The following is a 25049-nucleotide window of genomic DNA, read 5'->3' as shown; positions in this document are numbered from 1 at the left end:
GCTGTCTACACAGAGTGTTTCTGCTTACTTATGACTCAGAGCATCCTAATAAGTTGGACCTTTTACTGAAAGTAGTCTTCTCTCTCCTGTTGAGACGTGCCTTCACAAGCACCCGTACCTGTAATTCCGATAGGAACCACTAGTATTGCAGAAACAACATACTTCACCTTTAAATACATTAAAAAGGAACATTATACGTGGTGAAGGACTTGAGTTGGTCACTAGTTATAGCAGTAAAATGTGTGTGTGTAGGTGGAGGACTCTCTGAAGATGGCAGACGCTTTGCTCTCGGATCTGTCTGGGTTTCGGTCGCTGTCCCGTTTCTCTGATGAGCTGCAGGACCAGCTGAGATCATACGAGCAGGAGCAGTTTGAGGACTGGACCAGAGACCTGTTGTCAGGACTCTCCGATCCCAAATCTGGAATCAGGTTAACACACACGCACAAACAACAAACATTTAATATTCCTCATATTCCTATAAAGCATCATGTTTGATAAGGAAATTTTACTGAAAAAACGGTTGTACACAATTTACTACATGCCTTCTGTCTACCTTGATAGTTAAGCCTAAAGTAATTTAGGATAAGTGTAAAAACGTAAAACTTCAGCTCATGGTTCACATGTCTAGTTCAGAGGCTTCCCACAAGCTATCAGACTCCTGAACTTAAAATCATTTTAACCCCTATATCTCACTAAGTCCTCATGTGAACTGGACTGGGTTATTGCAATAATAGGATTTATTTATTTATATTTATTTATAATCCATCCATCCATATTTATCTATCTATTTATATTTATCTATCTATGTCTAGTTTGCAGGCCAGTAACCGTGTGATGGAGTTGGATCACATGGACGGTAAACTGAAGATCCAGTACTCGGACCGGCTGGTGAGTTTACTCAGAGAGGTTCGACAGCTCTCCGCTCTGGGCTTCACCATCCCTGCTAAGATCCAGCAGGCGGCAAACACCGCAGACAAGTTCTACCGACAGGCCATCATCCTCAAACAGGTGTGTGAACACACATATACATACGGACTGGAGTTTTCATTACACTGTACGCTTGCTAAAAGTACCAATTTGACTACTAACCCAACGAGTGACATTCATAGACAAGATTTTATTCTAGAATGTTAAAGGAAGTTAGATTCGTTTATGTGAATCAGGTGAATCAGTTCATTCATATCACTGAAATGAATCAATGATTCATTTGAGTCAACACTTAATATAATTCGCTCCAGATAAATACAGCTCTGAAGTCAGCTATATCATTTTATAGTTATTCAGTACCTCTTACATAGTTTAATTGCAGCAAGCTACTCTTAGTAGGTTGACTGTTTACATTTTTATTTGCTTGTAGTGTAGCTTCCCCCATACTGGATTCTTAGGTCAAATATTGTGTTGTATGTAGACTTGTCTTTGTGTATTTAACAGGTGGCTCATTTCTACAACACCATCGATCAGCAGATGATCCCTTCTCAACGACCCATGATGCTCGGCTGTGCTCTGGCCTTTGAGCAGGTCATCAAGGTAATCACTAAATTGTTACTAGGTTTGGGTATTGGTTGAATTTTAATGACTCTGATACCGATTCTGCCTATCAATTCCTAATTTCAATTCCAATAAAAAAAAGTCTTATTGAAAAACATGTCATTTTGGCTGAATACCATGAACAAAAATCAGACGGGCTAAAGAACACTTACTCAAGGAACTTATGCCTATGGTTTAAAAATACCACAGCAAATACAACTAGCCTAACTAAGAGACATTTCAAGCATTATTAAAGACAATTAAACAAATTAGCAATCAAAAATACAACTGGATTGAATTAAACAGTGTTTTTAGATTGTCAGATATTCAGGTACAGAAACTGTAATCAAATGTGAAATAACATAACACTGCACTTTATAAATAAAATGTACATTACAAATATAGTTACAAAAGTTTCAGACTAATGCACCCATCCAATATCCTGTTACACAAGCAACTGTTTACTTTCATTTAAGACATAACTTTTTGATATTTTGTGTCGGATTTCTGTGCACACGCTTTGGAAAACACATCACGTATCCGATTCCTGACTTTAAGGATCCGATTCCAGAATTGGAATAGATTTTTATTCCCAACCCTAATTCTTACTGACCCCAAACTTGTATTTTGCATGATAAATGAGTACTGGCAATGTTTTGAGTATCATACAGTCCCTCCAGAAAAACGCGATTATGCGATCGCTGAATTCAATGCAAAATCAGCCAAAGTCCGCATATTTATGCGGGGGCCGCATTTTTTCAAATACACCGCACTTTCGCCGCATAAATTGCAGATTTCCGTGCAAAATATGTGGGGTTTGCATAATTTCATAATCCTCGCATTTTCGTTGCAAAAAAAAGTCACATGTATCTTAGCAGAAAGTTGAAAAATGTTGCGTTTGCTTCACAGGAGAGCAGCCATTTCCCCCTGTTTCCATGGGAACGTTATGAAGTGACGCAATTACGCGACGCCAGACAGACTCACGGAGGCGATTGACATCACAAATCGAACTCGTATAACTGTCTGTCACACGTTCTACCGTCACATCGTTACTTAATAAACAACATAAGATAAAAGTAGTAGCATCAAACAGAAATTACCCGCACACATGGGGTGTTCTAGGCGCATATAACACTGCAGAGAGTTCAACAGGGAGCGCGCAGCTCTTAAAGGGGCCACACCTTATTTACACTCTTACAGTCTGAAATAAAACAAGATGAGAAATTAACTATTCCCAGCACTTTCTATGATGTAGTATGCTTGCTTATCAAAGGAAGTAATAAGAAATGACTCTGACATTAGCCTAGTGAGAACAGGATGTTGGGGGAATCACTTTTTTTCTCTTTTTCATCAAACCGCAATTTTTGCAAGTTCCCTCAATTTTTGCAAACTCCTGCAATTTCATCGCATAAAATTGCATAAATATCCCGCATATTCCATTGCATTTTTAAAGAAAACGGGCCGCATAATCAATCAATTTTTTGCCCACAACAATCACCAAAAAATTCCGCGTTTTTCTGGAAGGACTGAATACTATTATGGTAAATGTTATATATAAATCGCAAATTTTTTCACAAATTTTGGGAAATTACCACCACAAAATCAGTCATTTTGATCGCAAAAATCACAAAAAAAATCGTGAAATCCTGGAGGGACTGATCATAAACTGGTCACTTCTTTCTGTTTGCTGTACAACAGAACCCACGTTCTCAATCTCACGGCGAAGGCGGAAAACTCCAGATCACGTGGGAGAATCCTAAAGAGCTGGAGCAGTACATCAGTAAACTGCAGAGCGCCGCTGAGAGACTCTCCACGGAGAACCGCAAACTCAGGAAGTGGCACACCGAATTCTCTGACAAGGTGAACTCTTTTTCCTCCAGCATCAAGGCACACATGAACATTGAAGAGCTGGCTGACTGGCTTTAGCTTTGTGTGTGTGTGTGTGTTTTATAGGTGGTGTGTCTGATGGGAGTGGATCTTTTGCGTCAGCAGCAAAAATGGAAAGATGGTCTTCAGGATCTCAGGACTGGATTTGCCACACTGGAGTCTCAGGTGATCATGAGTCTTCTGTTACTGCACAGTAAATGCTGCTTGCTTGTAGGGTTGCACAAGTTGGACAAAAATTATGTGATTATATATCAGTTATCAATAAATATATATATTTTTTGGGGGAATTTACAAAGGGTACAGCAATATTAATAAATGTATACATTCTTTTTTTCTTTTTTACAACTACTAAGGGTGGAAAAAAAAAATATATATATATATATATTAGGGCTGTCAGTTAAACGTGTTATTAACGGCTCTGACGTTTTTTGCATTGTGAACTGAGCTATCATCGCAGCACGTCCAGTCTGAAACACCACTTGATGATGGCCAAGCACACACACACACACGCACACAGCTAATGTGAATTCTCCGCCGCCATCAGTGTTTCTTTCACGCTTTTATTGATGGACAGTGTTACATTGTGTGAGAGATTATTTGCTCCAAGTGAGAATGTTAGTGTGAAATTGAACACAGTATATGCCACTGTTGTTTTCAATAAAAAACATTTGCACAAAGCAAGCCGATCCACTTTTAAGGCCCTTTCACACCGGACGCGTAACGGAAAAGCGAAACGAAAAAGCGAATAGTTCGCATGCGATTAGTTCGCTTCAAAACCATTCACATCAGCCGCGACGCGAATTTGCGACGTTCAGAGCTTTAACATTCCAAAACATTCGCGCCGAGGAAAGCAAAACTGATTTTCATCAGAAAACGTAGGCTACTCTATACTTATTATTATAGCCTACTAGGTGAATAAATATAGATTTTATATTAGATGTCTTTTGCAGTGATGTTAACATGATGCTTTTCATAGGCTTTATAAAAAAAAAAATCCCAATCTCTAAATAGCACATTTTCAAATAAGCAATAAGTCCATTAGGAAAGATAAAGATGAATGCGTTCTTACCGGATTCGATCAGTGCATTTTGAATTTATATTGTTTGTCTGATGATCTGGCAGCTTCGATAGGGCCTTCTTTTTCATTATGTACATGTCAGTAACTAACTACTGGCAGGTGTAGCTCACTTTCACCAGTTCACTTTAGGTCCACAGTTGCCTGTCCTTCCACGCAGCATTCATCAGAGCAAACACTCTCTCCACGAAGAGTTTGTTTGTTTGTGAAGGCTCCATTAACGTCTGTGCTGTGCATTTTCTATGTTTTCTTATTACATTTTTTTTAAGTTGTAGAATTGTTATTTAAAGGACGATTAAAAGGATGCAGACAAAAAAATGCGGTATAGTGCTATGATGTGGAACAGCTTCTTCATCACCATCATTATCATCCAGTGAAGACAAGCTTTTCATTTTATTTAAAAGCAGAAACGAAGGTTTGGGGCACCCACAGAGCTACCGGAGCTAGAAACATATGGCAGAAGGTGAGCTGTCCCATTCATCAGTACGTTTACATGCAATCAAATAAACACTTTTAGTAAACGGATTGAAGCTCAAATAGACTGAAAAGCCTTGTAAACACCCGGTTGGGCTCGATACGAACGAACGAGCACAACGTCCCACCAGTCCTTGTTTCAGATTTTCATTCACAGACGACTCGACACACAAGCAATCAGAAGATCCGTCATTGCTGCGGTCACGTCACATTTGTTTCCTTGTATATGATTGGATGAAGCCTTTTCTGTCGCCGCAGCAGTAAAAAAAAATCGACCTTGAAGCGAAAAAAATAAAGTTAGTTTTTTCGCCGCAGCAGATTCGCGTCTGGTGTGGAAGCACTCATTACACAAACAGCTGATCAAAAAATAAAACCATCGCGGGAATTATTCGCGCGTCAAAATCGCGTTCAGTGTGAAAGGGCCTTTACATGTTGATAAGAGCATTAAAATGAGAAAAAAAAAATAATGGGACACAAAGAAATCAAGAGACATTTAGAATAGATAAAAATGTGCGATTAATCGTGAGTTAACTTTGACATTAATGCGATTAATCGCGAATAAATATTTTAATCGTTTGACAGCACTAATATATATATTTAGGAAAAATCATATTACTTATCTTCAATTATATTCAGTCATATTTTAATTTTCAAATTCATATTATATATGTATGATACATTTATTTTACAGTACAACTGTCTTAATATCTTCATTTTTCAATAATTAAACCATCAACTATAGTCATCTTTTGTCAAACCTTGGCATGATTTTTTTTCAGAAAACCAGGTTGGTGGCATAATAGTGCAAAAATGCTTTCTGAATGTAGCTCACTTGGTTTTGAACACTGTGTGTGTGTGTTCAGGGGATTCGTCCAGGAGACATGAGGGCCTGGCGTCAGCACTGGAACCATCAGCTGTATAAAGCTCTAGAGCATCAGTATCAGGTGGGACTGGAGGCCCTCAACAAGAACCTGCCGGAGATTAACATCGACCTCATCTTCAAGTCAGAGCCCTTTCCTCTTGATGTGTTTTAAAGGACTAGTTCACTCAAAAACCCAACCAAAAACACTCAATTACCTACTTGTGTTTCTCCAGGCAGGGCCGGCTGCAGTTCCGTCCAGCATTCGAAGAGGTCAGGGCAAAATACTACCGCGAGATGAAGCGGTTCATCTGCATCCCCAACCAGTTTAGGGGCGTGAGCGAGACGGGAGAGGAGCCCATATTCACCTGCATGATCGAACGCAACGCCAGCGGCTTCTTGACCATCTTCAGCAAAGCTGAACTCCTCTTCAGTCGACTCACACAACTGCTGGACAAGTTTAAGGTAGCGCACACTGCGTTTCAAACCCTAGTGAGCTGTCAAACTAGGTACCGTCATTGATGCACTAATGAGAAGGCCGTTCCAATTAAGGTTTTAGCTGATTTTGAACAAAAATAAAGGCAACATCATGTCATTAAATGTAATTCTTAACGGTTTTCAACACTGATAATTAGAGCCAGACCGATATATCGCCAGGCCGATATTATCGGCCGATATTAGGCATTTTCCAAACTATCGGTATCGGCAGTTATAATGGCCGATAAATGAATATTTAAAAAATAAAATGAAAATGGACGAAACACGCTTGAACCATGTCATGAGTGTTGGAGTTGTATAGTTTGTCCACCAGAGGGCACTCAGTCATCAGTCTGTTCTGTTGTGACAATGCATTATCATATTATTTTAGTTAAAACTCATAAATAACTACAAATAACTAATGTTAGGGAAAATCTGTTCATTTTTTGTTGCACGTTTCAGGAAAAAGAAAATATCGGCCGATATATATATTGGAATATTTTAAAACCAACAAATATTTGTATCGGTATCGGCCTTCAAAATCCTTTATCGGTCGGGCTCCACTGATAATAATCATAAAAGTGTGTTGAGCAGCAAATCATCATATTAGAGTGATTTCTGAAGGATCATGTGACACTGAAGAATGGAGTAATGATGCTGAAAATTGAGTGTAAGATGCTTCTTTCAATTAATGGACCCCAATATACCACCAAAAAAAGTGAAAATCCCAGAATACAGTGCAAAATTCTCTTAAAAGTGTTAGTTGAGGGAAACGTCGATTATAAATTAAGTTTTGGACAAATAATTCACGCATGGTGGATTCCAATTATATTAGAATATTAGAACACGAAGGGAATTTCGGCACATAAAGGTCATGAACTGAGGTCACTTTTAAAGTGATGTTCTAGAAAACACCGTGAACACCCACCCACACACACGTCCAACCAGATCCCCTGTTTATTAGACATTACCTGTTGCTTAAAACCCAGTGAACGGCCTATCTAGATATGTTGAATGCGTCTATGATGCCCGAAATGCTGCCTAGATCAGTGCACTAGGATAAAACAAGTGCTAGCATCTATTGTGTTTTTGCATTTACAAACGTCCATTCTTGAAATGCCGCTTTCAATTGTGGTTTAGACCGGAGAACACTACCAAAGGCTCTTGTGATGCTTTAATACTGTCAAGGGGAATCCCAGCCCACTCGCTCACAAACTCACTTCTGATTCCTGCCGCCCACACAGAGGGGAAACGGCCTGAACGCTTCCTCTTTAGCAGCATGACTGGGAAACCTCGTTCGAGTCGTTCAGTCTGAGATCTGTGTGTCTGCTGACAGCAGATGTCCGATCAATGAGCAGGTGCTGCTTTAATTAGCTCAATGAGCCTTCATCATGCTTTCATTAACTTGCACAAGTTGCCTACTGTATGCAAAATTATTAAGTAGCGTGTTCATTGCAAATCTGAAATGACAGCTCAGCGTTTTGCTCATTTCATCACTTCCTAAGAAAGCGGCCCAATGAAAGCTTTCGCATGAGGGCTTATTTCAGTTTTGCTCGATTGGAGTTTTTTATGTGGCTTATAACAAAAGGGAAGGTTTGCGATTTTGAGATTTCCAAAGAAACACATAATGATCTACAATATATGAGTTTAGTTTCTGAATGAATAGGTATAATTCTTCACATTCTCACCCTTTTGTATATATTTATTGCACAAAATATGTCAAATTTAGAAATGCTTTTATATCACAAATAAATATGCAAAATGATAACATAAGCAGATTTTAGTTTCTAAATGTGTTTTTGATGGTTTTGCTCGCTTTGCTTGGAGCAGTGTTGTTATTTGCTTACTAAACCACTATTTTTAAAACACTGTTTTCGTTAATTGAATTGACATTTTGAAAGTACTAAACTTACTAAAACTTTAAATGAAATAGAATACATTCAAGCTAAGTAGAAAAAACACGCTTAAAATGACATAAGCACATAACAAAAAGTTTGGAATGCATGACCTTTGACATTAAGCTGTGTTAACTATACATATTTAAATGGATAGTCACTTGTTCCTTTTTACATTTTAGCGTTTCCCTGATCAACCGATTTGATTTTTAACGTACTCATAACAGACGAGAGGGTTTGTTACTAAAATTATGCCAGATAAGAACAAATCTATGACATTAAGATGTTTGCATGGGGGATTATTTGATTGTGATTTCTAAAAGTGTTTGTCTGTGTTCAGGACTGGGTGGTTCTGGGACAGGTGGATGTAGATGTTCTGGTGGAGAAACACCTTCACAGTGTCCAGGACTGGGAGAGAAACTTCAAAGCTCTTAAAGCCAAAGGAAAAGAAGCCGAGCGGCTGCCCAGGTGTGTGTGTGTGTGTGTGATCATGCCAAAACATGGACTCTACAAGAGCCCTGAAGGTGTCCTTTGGTCTCCGGCACCAAGTCCTGTAGGTTGTGTTTTAGATCAAACTTGTTGGTCCAGCACATCCCACAGGTTCTCAAGGCCAGAGCGAAACCTTAACTCTTCATCATGTTCCTCAAAGCATTCCTGATCAGTGTGTGCAGTGTGGCAGAGAGCCACTTCCACCAGGAACACCTGCAACAATGTTTAGTATGTGCTACGTGTCAAAGTGACATCCACATGAATGGCGATACCAAAATTATGGTACTTCGATACGATACCAGGCAAAAATACCCCAAAACCGATACTGGATCGATACTACGGGAAGAAAAGTAAAAGTAATTGAAAAATATGACAGAACTGACTGAACTTAAAAAAACTTAAAAACTCATTTTGACATCCTATATCTCCCTCTCTCTGTAATTTCTTATATATATATATATATATATATGAAGAGTTCAGATGCAAAAGCCTCTAAGTGCCATTTGAAATTTTCTTCTAGAATGATCATTTTTATCAAGCTTGTATATTTAAGTTCAGTAATTTCACTTAAATGGCAATGAAGATTACTTATTAATTGTCATTTAAGTGAAATTACTGAACTTAAATATACAAGCTGAATAAAAATGGTAATTTTAGAAGAAAATTTCAAATGGCATTTAGAGGCTTTTGCATCTGAACTCTTCATATATATATATATATTATTGTTACTATTATTATATATATTTTTAATTTTTTATTTATTTATATATATATATATATATATATATATATATATATATATGTGGAGAGTTTTCATGGCACCTGTTTGTATATAGTTCAGTGAGCTTTGATTTGTATCTGGTATGTTAACTTAAAATAAAAAATATTGATCACAAAAAAAAAACTTAAAAACTCACTTGACCAGCATGATCCTGCCCTGCTTTTAGACCATTCCTTCCCCTTTATTAAATAAAAAATAATAATAATCACATGCCAGTGTGTACATCCTTACAGAGATGTTTGCAACATTGACATTATTATCAATCATGTTAACATTCGTTAACCTTTCACAATTCTGGACATGTTGTCATGACCATGAGATGAGTCATTTAATATTTTTTTGTTTACAATATAGATAAATTTTAAATTTTATATTATTTATTGCTATTAAAAATAAGCCAAAAAGAAAATTACAAAAAATATGACAAATACTATAAAATACAAATAAACAAAACTTCTTTTTTGAATGCTACTGTGACTCTGAAAATGAGCTATAGACTGATTCTTAATAAATAGATCAAATGTATTCAGTCAAGCATTGGGTGATTTGATTAACATTAATCACACAGAACATTAGGCTTTAACACATGCACGTACCCTGGGACTGTTCTGCTCCCATTAGTGAATGTAAACGTCCTGACTCCAGCTGTCACACATTGATGGAAATAAAGAAATATTGCTCTTATTAGAGCGCTGTGACTCTAATAAAATTAGCATCGTACCGTTAGTAATAGCAGGGTATCGCGATACATTTCTAGTACCGGTATATCGTGCAACACTAGTGGCTTTCCCAGAGCGTCACATTCCCTCCACCGGCTTGTCAATGTCCCATAGTGCATCACTTCCCCAGGTAAACAGGGCACAGCTAGACGGCGAGTGTGATGCGGTGTGTGTTGTGACCATCATTAAAGTTTTGAGTGGATCAGACGGGATAGCCTGCATCAAACCTGTCGCCAGTTTGTGTGTGTTCCTCCTCGGACACCGCACTGCTGACCGGAGCGACACACAAGCCTTGAGTTTTGGACCTATTCGTCTTGCCATAACGATCTGGCTCCTGATACTTTGCTGACCATCAAATCTACCCAGACCTTAATATGTGGCCTTGTTAGGAGAGAACCGTGGCTTCACCTGAGACTGGTCATACTGTTTTGGCGTGTGTATAAACTGTGTGTTTGATAATCAGTGCTGCATTTAACACTGTGTGTGTGTGTTTGTGTATAGCACAGAGAAGGTTGACTGCATCACGGTGAACTGTGAACCTGTCAGAGTAGCTGTGGACGATCTCATCCAGAAGTTGTTTGACGCTCTCCTGACGTCCCTGAGGAGATCCATCCAGGGTGAGATCAGATATTCACAGATTTTAAAGGGGCAGGTCACCCAAAAATGAGAGTTAGCCCATGATTTACTCAACCTCAAGACATCCTAGGTGTATAGACCATTTCACAAGATGTAAACAACACTGGTCCAGAAGCACTTCCTGTTTCAGTTTTTTAACACTACATAAAAGCTGGGACAAAATACAACCAACAGAACATTTAAAACTGAATCAAAAAGTTAAACAAACATCTTTAAGATGTTTTCTTTACATGTGAAATAAAGAAAACAGTTACAAACTGAAACAGGAAGTGTTTCTGGACCAGCGTTGTTTACATCTTGTGAAATGGTCTATATGACTTCCTTCTTTAATCTGAGTTATATTGTTATGTTTAAAAATATTCAGCTTTATAATGGCAATGAATGAAGTGTGGGATTTTGAAGTCCAAAAAAGCACATCCATCCATCATAAAAGTAATCCATACGGCACCAGGGAGGGAATTAATAAAGTCCTTATTAATAAAGAAGTATTTTCAAGAACTTTAAAGTAAAAAAATTAATGAAAATGTTTATTGTTATAATGTCCAATTTTAAGCAGGGAAAACACCACAAATAAGTTTTTCCTCAATTAGAAGTCAAAGGGACGGTTTCCCGGAGAGGGTTTAAATTAAGCCTGGAGTAGGCCTTAATCTAGAATAGTTAATCGTGTCTTAAAAAATGGCTTTTTGTAACACAGATTAAGTACAGATTAGTTACACTTGGACTATGGAGTCCTGAACTAAAATAAATCAGATTAAATTAAAACCAACTGTGCTAATCTGAATTAGCATGACAGAGGTTGCCTATAAAACACGGAATGAACCAAGAAAAGCTTAAAATTGCATGGAACTGAGAAGCAAATCCAAGGAAAACAATGGCATCAGAAAAAGATTGCAATCAAAAAACATAAACTAACAAGAGAAAATAATTTTTATGCAAGCTAAATAATCTGCACACACCAGCTATGGAATAATAGAGAAGAAATGTCGGAAATTTGTTTGTGTATATGTATATAACAAAATACATATACATGTAAAATCAACGATGTACAACTAGAATCAATGATGTTCTTTAACAATGAATGGTTTTCATTTAAAATGAATTATTCAAACAACTCATATGCTATAATTAATGCTTCTTGTTTATTCCTGTGATTTACGTAACAAACTTACTAAAACATTACTTTACACATGTGGGGTTCGGTGTTGACAGTCTAGAAGCAATACTTTCAACTAGAGTAGTACCCAGGGGTTGCTTTATTAATTATACAGCTTGAATTTTTGTAGCAGGTCCTCGATCCAAGGCTTCACCAAAACGGTAACCCCCAAAAACACTAACATAACATAAACGTTTAAATAACAACATAATAATAGAACATTAAACATTCTCTCTGTTTTCTCATCTTAATAAAATAATTGCATAAAATATCACTTTATTTCAAAATTTACATTTCAGCCCTGTGCAAAGCATGATGGGAAGTGAATGTCATGTATAGGTTACTAGATAATTAAAACATCAAGTGAAGTCAAAGTTAAGTGACCATTTCAAGTTAGTTTAACATGAACTAATCACATTTTAACAAGAAACCCCATACAATTAAAACATAATTAAATGATATATTAATATATGTACTGAATGTGTGTGTATCCAAGTAATGCAGGGGTCTTCTTTGAAACACAAAGTTAATCTGAAGTTAAACCTGCCTCCTGGTAGGTTTAATTTAAGACTCAATTTAGTCCTGGAGTAACTGTAGTCTTCCTCCAGGAAATCGGCTTATTAAACTAAATCTAGGACTATTAAAGCCATGACATAGAAAGCAGATTTTTGTTAATCAGGTTTAAAGGGCCGTTTTATTCTAGGACTATAGGCTTAATCTCTGTCCGGGGAAACCGCCCCAAAGTGTGCATCCTACAAACCAGTGTTTTTATTGTTAACTAAAACTATTAAAAACTGAAACAAAGCTAATGTCAAATAAAATATGATTGAATAAATATTAGGTGCAAAACTAGTTGTTCAGATCTAACCAAGGCAAGCACTTCCTATAACAGACAGATCTTTCCAGTGGTGTTCATGAGATCAGATGGTCCAACACTGACCTCTGCTGGTCGTGTTTGCACAGTGTGTGTTCACCTGTGTAAAACTGTGTGCAGGTCACATTCAGGTTATTGATTCATTCGTGAGCGGTGCAATGGAGACGTTGTCCTCGCGTCCTGAGAGCATCGATGAGATTGGAGAGGCTGATGCCAAACACAGCCAATTACAGTTCCAGAAACCTGAGGTACATCCCCATAAACACCACATTCACTGCTGGATGGAGAATGCTCCCCTTCACGAAAACTGTGTGTCTGAGTGAGTGTGTGTAAAGATATTCTGCTGTGCTGATATGTGGTGTGTGTGTTAATGCTGTACTGATGTTGTGTGCAGATACTGCCTCAGTTCCAGCAGGCGGAGGAGAAGAACAGGCTTTTGCGCTCCGTGGCGGGTGGAGGTCTGGACACCATCAGCTCCCTGAGAGCCAAATGGGACAAATTTGAGCTCATGATGGAGAGTCATCAGCTCATGATTAAAGAACAAGTACAAACACACCTCATACACACACTAATACACACACACACACTGTTTTGTACAATTTTCCATAATAACTAATAGAATCTTGCAACCATATTTGCCTTTTTTTTAATTCAATAAATTGTTAGACACAATTTTGTGTCTTTAACTGCAAGATGTCATGAACCAGTGTTTTTATCGTTTACTAAAACTAAACATTTAAATAAAATAGATGTTAACAGAAGTTAAATAAAATATAAAAAATAACTTATTTTATTTTATTTTTTATTTTTACATTCTAATTTAGTTGACGTACTCAAATTTCTGAAACTCAAACTGAAATAAAAATGACTGAAAACTAAAAAGTCATATTTAAAATATAATAATAACGAAAACTACTAAAACACACTCATATTAAAATAAAAACTACACAATATCAGTAGAATTTTGCAACATTTTTGCCTTTTTTTATTTACAATATGTATACAATAAAATACTGTTTCAGTGTTATTGTTAACTGAAACTAATATTAATGTTAACAGAAATCAAATAAAATATATATAAAAATGTTTTTTTTTGCTAATTTATTTTATACAATTTTTTATTTCCAAGGCAAAATTGAATTTTCATTGAGTTGAAGTACTTAAATTACTAAAACTAAATTCATTAAAATAAAAAATAAACATTGTATATATAATAAAAGAGTTAAAATTACTAAAACTAAATTCATTAAAATAAAAAATAAACATTGTATATATAATAAAAGAGTTAAAATTACTAAAACGAAAACTGAAATATAAATTAATAAAAAACAAATAGACATTTTACAAATAATACCGAACCAAAAGCACAACAAAAATGAAAAAAAAAAGGAAAATATTTAAAAAAAAAACTAATTTAAAGCATAAATAAATACAACGATAGTGTATTAATGATACTAAAATAACGCTGTCGTGAACAAGAAGACGGTTTTGATTAAGATGACGATTTAGTGATTCAGTTTAAAGGACCGGCTCAGATCACTCATCAGTTTTCGAGGTGTTGTATTGTTGTGAATGTAAGGCTGTAAACACACTGTGTTTCTCAGGTGGAGGTGATGAAAGGGAACGTGGAGTCGCAGGTACAGGTTTACCTGCAGGACCTGCAGAAGTTCAGAGCTCGCTGGGACCAGCTCAAACCCGGGCATGACATCATCGAGTCAGGTGACCACGAGGCTCTGCAGCGCTGCGTCCAGAACATCCGGGACCGACGAGCCGAGTTCGACGAGCTGGAGAACACGCGCACAAAACTCACGTGTGTGACTTTACTTCTGCTCTCGCACGCACTTCAATTCAATTCAAAAAACACTTTATTTGTCCCCATGGGCGATTAACAAGGCCATGTATAACACAATGTGCACGGAATACACATTAATTACAATCTGCTACAAGCGATACCTAAAAAAACAAATCCAAACCATGTGTAAAAATGAATAAATATGAAAATATATGTGACCCTGGAACACATTTTTGAAATTGAGATTTATACATCATCTGAAAGCTGAATTAATAAGGATTGGACAATATTTGGAAGATGTATAACTATTAGGGCTGTGCAAAAATTAATTGCGATTAATCGCATCCAAAATAAAAGTCTTTGTTTACATAATATATTTGTGTGTGCTGTATATAATTATTTTGTATATATAAATACACACACATGCATGTATATATTTAAGAAAATGTGTTATTCATATATAAAATATTTATATTTATATAATATAGATTATGTATTTATATATATATACAGAATTTAAGCGCAAATAATTCTTAAATATATACATGCATGCATAGGTATTTATTTATACAAAATAATTATATACAGCACACACAAATATATTATGTAAACACAGACTTTTATTTTGGATGCGATTAATCGCAATTAATTTTTGCACAGCCCTAATAACTATTTGAAAATCTAGAATCTGAGGGTGCAAAAAAACAACGACAATAAAACATTGTGAAAATCTCCTATTTTGGACAAATGTGTGGAAAATAGTTTTGATTTATTTTTAAAAAATACTTCCCTTGATCTGAGCGGTACAAGACTTGGGTACTTTTCCTAAGTTTGCCTCCTAAACACACACACATTTTTTTTTGACTCAATTCTACAATGTTTAGTGGGTGAAAAAAAAACTCCTTAATCTTGTATTTGGGTCAAAAATGGGCGCCCATAGAAATGAATGGGAAAAACTGTAATTTAGATCATTTCTAAAATAAGACAAAATAAGACACCACGTGACAGCAAAGTCACTTCATCGTTAGGTTTTAGCTCTAAGAACTTATTGGAATGATATTTTAATGTAGTTAAAATTTTTTTTTTAAATAAAACATAAAAATAACCATAATTTACATAGAAAATATGGTACTTTTTGAAGTAAATAAATTCAAAAATACCCCCAAAATAAAAAAAAACACCATAAATGGATAGACAAAACTTTATCGAAGACAGTGATATAACGTTTATAATAAATAAAAAGTCCTCTGTGCCCACATTTGTCCACAATTATATGATTAAGGGCCATGCCTTGCCTTGCCTTGTGCATTTATGTTCTCGATTGTGCTGCATTCACTCACACAAACACATGTTTTATATATTTACAGTTCGAAATTTACTAAATATCTTCATGGAACATGATCTTTACTTAATATCCTAATGATTTTTGGCATAAAAGGAAAATGGATAATTTTGACCCATACAATGTGTTGTTGGCTATTGCCACAGATACACTCGTGCGTCATGTGACTGGGTTTGTGGTCCAGGGTCACATATGTATATAACTTAGTGCAATTAAAAACAAAAGCAGATGAACGCCTGTGAAATGGTGTGTGTGTGTGTGTGTTGTAGGGAGGACTGCGAACACTTTCACCTGAGCTCTCCTGACGCGTCTCTGGCTTCCGACACGCTGAGGGATCTGAAGGAGTGTTCGGAGATGTGGGAACTGTACGAGGAGTTTCAGCAGGGACTGGATGGAAACGCACAGCAGGACTGGATTTCCTTCAGGTCGCAATCACTGAAACCTCTCAGAAATTCCTACATGGACTTTCAGGGTCTTTGTGTGCGAAACAAACTCTGTGTGTGTGTGTGTGTTTTCCCTGCAGGAGTAAGACCCACATGTTCGAGGAGTTTTTGTTCTCGTGGCACGACCGACTGAGGAAGCTGGAGGAGAAAACCAGCATGTCCGTCAAATTGCAGAAGGAAGTGGACAGATATAAGGTCACATGGGTGGATTATTCTGGTTATTTACTTGGAAATTCTGTTGTACGTGTTGGACGGGTCATGCTCAGGTCATTTGCAGGGTTTGTTCCTGTATGGAATTGCTAAAATTAGTGATTCTGCTCATTTTGCAAAGCCTGCATTTTCAGTAGCGTGTTTAAAAATGCTACTTTCAATAGCTAATTTATTATTTAACTTCTCTCTCAAGTAGTTCAAATTCATTTGGATGGTTAATTTCAATGAACGGCTTTCTCAGAGTTTGGTCAAAAGCTGCAGTTTAGAATTATGTTTACTATTAAAGTTCAGATGTTTATTTAGAGTAATTGTTTCTCATGGGGACGTCTGTGTAAAATAAATTAGCATCAAACGCAAGGCATTTGGCAGATGTAAACAAAATGTCTGTTAGTTTTTTTTCAATTAATACATTTATATTTAATTTAATAATAGGAAAATAATATGCAATTTATTATTTGATATTTTAAGCTCTTATTAATTTAAGATAATCATTTGTCCTTGCTGCTTATTTGACTTGTGCAAGCCATCATTTCTTTAAATGTAGGCTGTGTGTTAAATAACAATAATGGTATTACTGTACCACTTTAATGAAGCGGTGATGTAATATTGTTTGTTTAAACAGTTTCCAGTATTTCGGTAATAAAAGTGCCCATAATTAAATTGCGTGGACATTACCGCGACGCACAGCTGTTACAGGCAGTGGTCAAAAATGATTTACAAAACAACTTCTGGATTGATCATTACCACATAACATCAGTCTTTGACAAAAAAAATAAAGTAAGTCATTTAACCCTCTGGGGTTGTTTGTTTCAGAGTCACACTCGGGGTGTTCGGGTCCAAATGGACCCAAAGGGCGGGATTCATATTTTAAAAAAAAAATCATGATTTTTTCTTTTCTTTTTTGGTGTTTTGAGAAAATTTCAAAAATATTTTTTTTATAATTAGTATTAATGCAATAATTATGACAAAATTTCCCCCCATTGAACATAATAGAAAAAATATTTTAAAAAATATATATATATATATATATTTTTTTTTAAAGCTGTATTTCATTTTAGAGTCAAGCCTAGGCCTCATAAAAGCAATTTTTGAAATGAGATGGATGCCATCTGGTGGACAAACTAAGCATTTTAAAAATGCAAAACACATGTATAATCTGAATTTTTTGGTGTGTTTGTGTATAAAAGTGTGTTTGTGTGTGTGTGTGTGTGTGTGTGTGGATGTGTCTGTTTTGCACTCTTGATGTTTTATAGATTCACCCCTTCACTGTTGTGTGCTTTTTTTCAAGATCGTGGCTGATTTGTAGATTGTACGCACAAAAAAAACTCAGTATTTTCACATTTTTGCCAATTTCCCATTCATTTTCCATGCGGGTCCATTTGGACCCGGACACCCCAATGTGACTATTTTTTTTTACAACCACTTAGACTGTTCACATCCTGTCCCCAATTTTTTTGGGTGTTCAAATACCAAATACCAACAAAGTCACCAAATTTCGGACCATTCCGAGGAAACTGTGATTTAAAAAAAAAATCCATTTGGGCCGAACAACCCCAGAGGGTTAAACATGACATTCTGCAATCACTGACCGACTCCTGTTGATGCTGAAAATACCTGACGTCCCCTCGAGAAACAAGTACTGTCCGACTAGGGCTACTTCAGATTATATGACTTGTTATGATTCTTGTTTATTTATTGGTATAATAATTGTATATACTTGTAGATGGGCAGATGAAGCTTTACAGCGGTGTGTGTGTGTTTTAGGTCGTAGTTCCAGTGTTGAAGTACGTGCGCGGTGAGCACCTCTCTCAGGAACACTGGCTGGATCTGTTCCGGCTCATCTCTCTGCCCAGAGGAACCACTCTAGAGACACTGCAGTTCAGAGACCTGCTCCGAGTGGCCCACCACATCATAGACAAAGCCCTGGAGCTCAAGGTACACACACACACACACACTCACTCACATAAACTATAAAAATAATACAAGAAAAAAATCACACACAAAAAGTCCTCACAAAGTAGGGAATCTCAACTTTTACTATCCTAGTGGGGTCATTTAGTCCTCACACACATGCACACATGCACAATCACACACACACAAAAAAAAAAACACAAGAAAAAACTCGCACACAAAAAGTCTTCACAAGGTTGGGAATCTCGACTTTTACTATCCTTGTGGGGTCATTTGGTCCTCAAATGCATAACACACAAAAAAACACACACACAAACTCACATTCAACTTTTACTATCCTTGTGGGTTCATTTGGTCCTCACAAGTATACCAAACACACACACACACACACACAAACTCACACTCAACTTTTACTGTCCTTGTGGGTTCATTTGGTCCTCACAAATATACCAAACACACACACACACACACACACACACACAACAAAAAAACACACACACAAACTCACATTCAACTTTTACTATCCTTGTGGGTTCATTAGGTCCTCAAAAGTATACCAAACACACACACACACACACAAAAACTCACACTCAACTTTTACTGTCCTTGTGGGTTCATTTGGTCCTCACAAGTATACCAAACACACACACATACACACAAAAACACACACACACACACACACACAAACTCACACTCAACTTTTACTGTCCTTGTGGGTTCATTTGGTCCTCACAAGTATACCAAACACACACACATACACACAAAAACACACACACACACACACACACACACACACAAACTCACACTCAACTTTTACTGTCCTTGTGGGTTCATTTGGTCCTCACAAGTATACCAAACACACACACACACACATACACACACACACACACACACACACACACACACACACACACACACACACAAACTCACACTCAACTTTTACTGTCCTTGTGGGTTCATTTGGTCCTCACAAGTATACCAAACACACACACACACACACACACACACACACTCAACTTTTACTATCCTTGTGGGTTCATTTGGTCCTCACAAGTATACCAAACACACACACACACACACACACAAAAACTCACACTCAACTTTTACTGTCCTTGTGGGTTCATTTGGTCCTCACAAGTATACCAAACACACACACAAACACACACACACACACACACACTCTATGAACACCATGTCCTCACCAGGCGTCAGGTGTCTGTCTTCATTAGTGAAATATTCCTTAACATTAGTTAAATGTTAAATATTGCTGAGGGGCACGAATGTTTGATTCCCATAAACACACAGTAATCCTCCCTCTCTCGGTGAGCAGGATCTGAACAGCCGCGCTCAGGCGGAGGTCACGATCCGCGAGGCCCTGCGTGAGCTGGAATTATGGGGTGCCGGCGCGTGTTTCACCCTGACGGACTACACAGACAGCCAGAGCCAATCTCTGCGTGTCATCAAGGACTGGAGGGACACGGTTAATCAGGTGGGGGACAACCGGTGCCTCCTGCAGTCGCTCAAAGACTCGCCCTATTACCTGCGCTTCCAGGACAAAGTGTCTCTGTGGGAAACACGCCTGGCCGACCTCGACGAGTACCTCCAGAACCTCAACACCATTCAGAGGAAGTGGGTCTACCTTGAGCCCATATTTGGGCGTGGGGCGTTGCCGCGGGAACAGGCCCGCTTTCAAAGGGTGGACCAGGATTTCAGGTAAGCAGGGATGCTGGGACAGGTGTGAGAGAAACAAGTGGACAATTCCTGACCTGTGTGTGTGTGTGTGTGTGTGTAGGACTATCCTGTCAGATGTTCAGAGGGACAACAGGGTCACGGCTCTCACGACTCGAGCCGGGATCCGAAACTCTCTCGTCACCATCTTGGATCAGTTACAGCGCTGCCAGAAATCCCTCAATGAATTCCTGGAGGTACGCCTGAGTTGCAAAATCTCTTGTCTTGATTTGGGACACGTTCTCATATGAATTAGGGACGCACCGATATAAACATTTTGGCTAATAACGATAATAATAATTTTTTATATGCCTGAAATATAGATATATTAAATAGATTAATTATCTAAATATTAAAAAAAAATTATTTTATATAATTTTTTTATTAATATTTAAATATACCAGTATATTCATATATTATTTTGATAGAATGTAGTGAATATTTCAATGAGATGTGACCCCTGTGTGACCCCTGCAGGAGAAGCGCTCTGCGTTTCCTCGCTTTTACTTCATTGGAGACGACGATCTACTGGAGATTCTCGGACAGGCCACGAACCCTACTGTCATACACACACACCTGAAGAAACTCTTCGCAGGTAACACACACACACACACACACACACAGAGCTGCATATAGAGACATGGATGGTTGTGTGTTTAAGGCATCAGCAGTGTGGAGTTTGATCCGAGTTTTCAGAGCATCACAGCGATGAGGTCACTGGAGGGAGAGACGGTGGCGCTTCAGAACACCATCAGCATCTCCAACGACGTGGAGGTCAGATCTCTGTCATGCACATGTGTTACGTGTTACGCACTTGTGCTTGAGTCCATTGTTTTATTTGGGATAACACAGTGAAACGTGCCAAATAGTGTGCACATTATTTTTGGTCAGGCTGTCATGCACAGAGAACCAATGAAATACTAATAACTGATAATGTCGTAGTCAGTGCAGGATTTTCCTGCAAGCGTTTTGTTTTCCTATGCATTTTTTTGCAAACTGTAGCTGTAGTTTGCCTTTTTTGCCAAAGAATTTAGTCAGATCAATATATTATCCAAGTTTAGTGTTTTCTTCTTCAGTCATATAAAAAAAAGTTAATATTAAAAAAATTGTGTCATGTTAAACCTGACTCAAATTCACAAAATTAAAGGAATATTATATATAAAAGAATCAAACTATACATACTCACATTTATATATATATATATATATATATATATATGCAGGGTCATTAAAACAAATTACCCCTATGGGCATCATATGTATGTGTGTGTGTGTATATATATATATATATATATAAATGTGTGTGTGTGTATAGTTTGATTCTTTTATATGTAATATTCCTTTATATTTGTGAATTTGTGTCAGGTTTAACATGTTTATGTTCGTTATATGTCATATTTAACAATATTTTATGTTTAATTCATTTTATATATATATATATATATATATATATATATATATATATATATATGAAGAGTTCAGATGCAAAAGCCTCTAAATGCCAATTGAAATGTTCTACTTTAATGATGATTTTTATCAAACTTGTATATTTAAGTTCAGTAATTTCACTTAAATGACAATTAATAGGTAATCTTCATTGCCATTTAAGTGAAATTACTGAACTTAAATATACAAGCTTGATAAAAATGATCATTTTAGAAGAAAATTTCAAATGGCACTTAGAGGCTTTTGCATCTGAACTCTTCATATATATATTAGGGCTGTGCAAAAATTAATTGCGATTAATCGCATCCAAAATAAAAGTCTGTGTTTACATAATATATTTGTGTGTGCTGTATATAATTATTTTATGTATATAAATACACACACATGCATGTATATATTTAAGAAAATGTGTTATTCATATATAAAATATTTATATTTATATAATATAGATTATGTATTTATATATAAATACAGAATTTAAGCGCAAATAATTCTTAAATATATACATGCATGCATAGGTATTTATATACACAAAATAATTATATACAGCACACACAAATATATTATGTAAACACAGACTTTTATTTTGGATGCGAATAATCGCAATTCATTTTTGCACAGCCCTAATATATATATATATATATAAGAGTTCAGATGCAAAAGCCTCTAAATGCCATTCGAAATGTTCTTCTTTAATGATGATTTTTATCAAACTTGTATATTTAAGTTCAGTAATTTCACAATTGTTATTTAAGTGAAAATACTGAACTTAAATATACAAGCTTTATAAAAATGATCATTCTAGAAGAAAATTTCAAATGGCATTTAGAGGCTTTTGCATCTGAACTCTTCATATATATATATATATATATATATATATATATATATATATACTGTATATATTATAGTTAATTGTTTTGTATTTAATATTCCTTTATTTTTGTGGGTTGATGCTAGGTTTGGCTGAGCGCTCTCTCCACAGAGATGAAAAACACCCTAAAACATCTTCTGTGTGAGTGTGTGAGTGCTGGGAAGAAGGGAAACGTGGACCCCACACGCTACCCTTCTCAGGTAACACACACATACGTTACTTCAGAAACACCCATGAGTTTCTGCAGTTGAGCTGAAGTGACTGTGGAGTGACTCTGTTTCCAGATTCTGTGTTTGGCAGAGCAGATCCAGTTCACAGCGGATGTGGAGAACGCCATACGGCAGCAGAACCTCCATCAGCTGGAGCTGGAGCTCAGCGCCAAACTGGACAACTACACCAGTGTAGACACCAACACAGACGACACCGCAGGTACATGTGTGTGTTTAAACCCCTAGTTCACACTAAGCCTGATTTGCAAATCGTTGAGCTCAAATAATAATTGGCTTTATATAAAATAAGGCATCTATGGTATGTCCTCACACTGCTCTGTGTGTCTAATTTCTTTAACCCTCAGGTGCTCTTCGGTCATTTCTGACCGAAAAATTTTCTGTTTTGAAATTTTAAAAATCAAAGCTTCATCGGAATGTTATGAAACTTGGTGACTTTTATGGCATTGGGTATGTGACCACAAAAAAAAATTGAGGTCATGATTCGAGCAATTTAAGTGGTCGTAAAAAAATGAGTCACACTTTTGCTCTTCTGTCAAAAATGACCGACCCATAGGAAATGAATGGGAAATTGCCAAAAAAAAAAAAAAATTCTCTGGATTCTACAAATCGGCCACAATTCTAAAAAAAAGTACACCGCAGGAAAGGGGTGACACTCTACAACATCTAGAGTGCAAAACAGACACACCCACCAACACACACACACACACACACACACACAAACACACTTTTATACACTTACACACCAATAAATTTTGATTACAAAAAGTATGTTTTGAATTTTTTAAAATCACAGCTTCATCGCAATGTTACGAAACTTGGTGACTTTTGTGGCATTATGTATGTGAACACACAAAAAAATTGAGGTCATGATCTGAGCATGCTAAGTGGTCTTAAAAAAAATGGTCTCACTTGTGGTCTTTGGTCAAAAATGACCCCATAGGAAATGAATGGGAAATTGTAAAAAAGTGAAAAAAAAATTGTGAATTTTTGTTTTTTGTGAATTTTTTTTTATAAGAAATAGTTTTTGAGATTGTTTCAAATATATATTCAAATCCACCAACAACAACAACAAAAAAAAGTGTTCATAAACATCTGGGGAATTCACATGCCTCTCCATAGAGAGCTGTACATGCCATCTAGTGGTTACACCATGATTCTACGCTTGTTCTCTATACTGTAACCAGATGGTGCTAATTTTCTTCAAAAAATATTTTTTTTCTGAAGGCCTAGACTCTATATTAAACTAAAATACTGCATTAATATTAAAAAAAAAAAATATATATATATATATATATATATATATATATATAGAAATATATATAGAAATATATATATTTTTTTCCATGGCAAAAATAAACCATAAATATTGCATAAATATTAATAAATTCAATTAAATTGTCTCAAAATACTAAATTAAAAAGAATAAATATTATAGAACAAAAATAAATTGCATTGGTTTTACTGGGATGGAGAAAGTTTCATTTTTAGGTGTCCGGTCACTTTTGACCGGGAAGATAACAAGTGTGACTCCGAAACGAAGAGCACCTGAGGGTTAATGTGAAACCTGAATAAAGCCTCTAATTCTCTGGCTGCATATTTATTTTGTTTGCTTATTGTCTGAATTGTTCGTTTGTAATCAAACGAATAAAGCAATTTGAACGTCTGTAAAGCTCTTCAGTCCGTTTGTGAGCTCGGGTTTATTCACTGAACGTTCAACGAGACTCTCTATAAATTCAAGTAAATGAAACTTCTGACACTGTTAACAGTTATAATGGCTAATTCTGCTCAGGAAAAAAACCGCCGTTGCTCCGGGGTGGACATGGTCCATTACAAACACTTCTAGTCTGTGCTATATACTGTATGTAAACACACCTCCACCTCTGCTCCCAATCAAATCTGTACTTCAAATGTGTGTGTGTGTGTGTGTGTGTGTGTTTCTGAGGACGTTAGTGCTTCAGTGAGTCAGATGCTGAATTTCTGGTGGTTTTGTTTTGTAGACTCAAGAGTTCTGCAGCTGAAGCTAAAGGCCTTGATTCTGGACGTGATCCACAACATCTCGGTTGTTCAGAACCTGAGAGAAGCTCAGATTCACACCACTGACGACTGGATCTGGAAGAAACAGTTGCGCTTCTACCTGAACGCAGACCAGTGCTGCTCCATCCAGATGGTGGACGCAGAGTTCAGCTACACCTATGAGTATCAGGTGAGGGGCAGATGAGCGTTGTTTGAAG

At 36.6% G+C, this 25049-nt stretch overlaps 1 protein-coding gene across 1 annotated transcript in view; it reads left to right on the top strand.

Moving 5' to 3' along the window:
- Window positions 1-25049, top strand: part of dync2h1 (dynein cytoplasmic 2 heavy chain 1) — a 120925-nt gene that overhangs the window by 10035 nt on the left and 85841 nt on the right. The window contains exons 12-33 of the mRNA XM_089121540.1: window positions 253-428; window positions 813-1008; window positions 1432-1527; window positions 3226-3387; window positions 3481-3579; window positions 5827-5966; window positions 6059-6287; window positions 8535-8662; window positions 10685-10800; window positions 12967-13094; window positions 13241-13390; window positions 14451-14656; window positions 16250-16405; window positions 16504-16618; window positions 18398-18568; window positions 19875-20257; window positions 20337-20469; window positions 20750-20867; window positions 20934-21046; window positions 22675-22788; window positions 22873-23017; window positions 24816-25021. Of these exons, the coding sequence (XP_088977666.1) occupies window positions 253-428; window positions 813-1008; window positions 1432-1527; window positions 3226-3387; window positions 3481-3579; window positions 5827-5966; window positions 6059-6287; window positions 8535-8662; window positions 10685-10800; window positions 12967-13094; window positions 13241-13390; window positions 14451-14656; window positions 16250-16405; window positions 16504-16618; window positions 18398-18568; window positions 19875-20257; window positions 20337-20469; window positions 20750-20867; window positions 20934-21046; window positions 22675-22788; window positions 22873-23017; window positions 24816-25021 (3480 nt within the window). The remainder of the gene's footprint in view (window positions 1-252; window positions 429-812; window positions 1009-1431; window positions 1528-3225; window positions 3388-3480; window positions 3580-5826; window positions 5967-6058; window positions 6288-8534; window positions 8663-10684; window positions 10801-12966; window positions 13095-13240; window positions 13391-14450; window positions 14657-16249; window positions 16406-16503; window positions 16619-18397; window positions 18569-19874; window positions 20258-20336; window positions 20470-20749; window positions 20868-20933; window positions 21047-22674; window positions 22789-22872; window positions 23018-24815; window positions 25022-25049) is intronic.

Source organism: Pimephales promelas, chromosome 16 (genome assembly GCF_988280905.1).
Source record: "Pimephales promelas chromosome 16, fPimPro1.hap1.1, whole genome shotgun sequence".
Classification (NCBI taxonomy): domain Eukaryota; kingdom Metazoa; phylum Chordata; class Actinopteri; order Cypriniformes; family Leuciscidae; genus Pimephales; species Pimephales promelas.
This window is presented reverse-complemented; position numbering and strand designations above follow the sequence as displayed.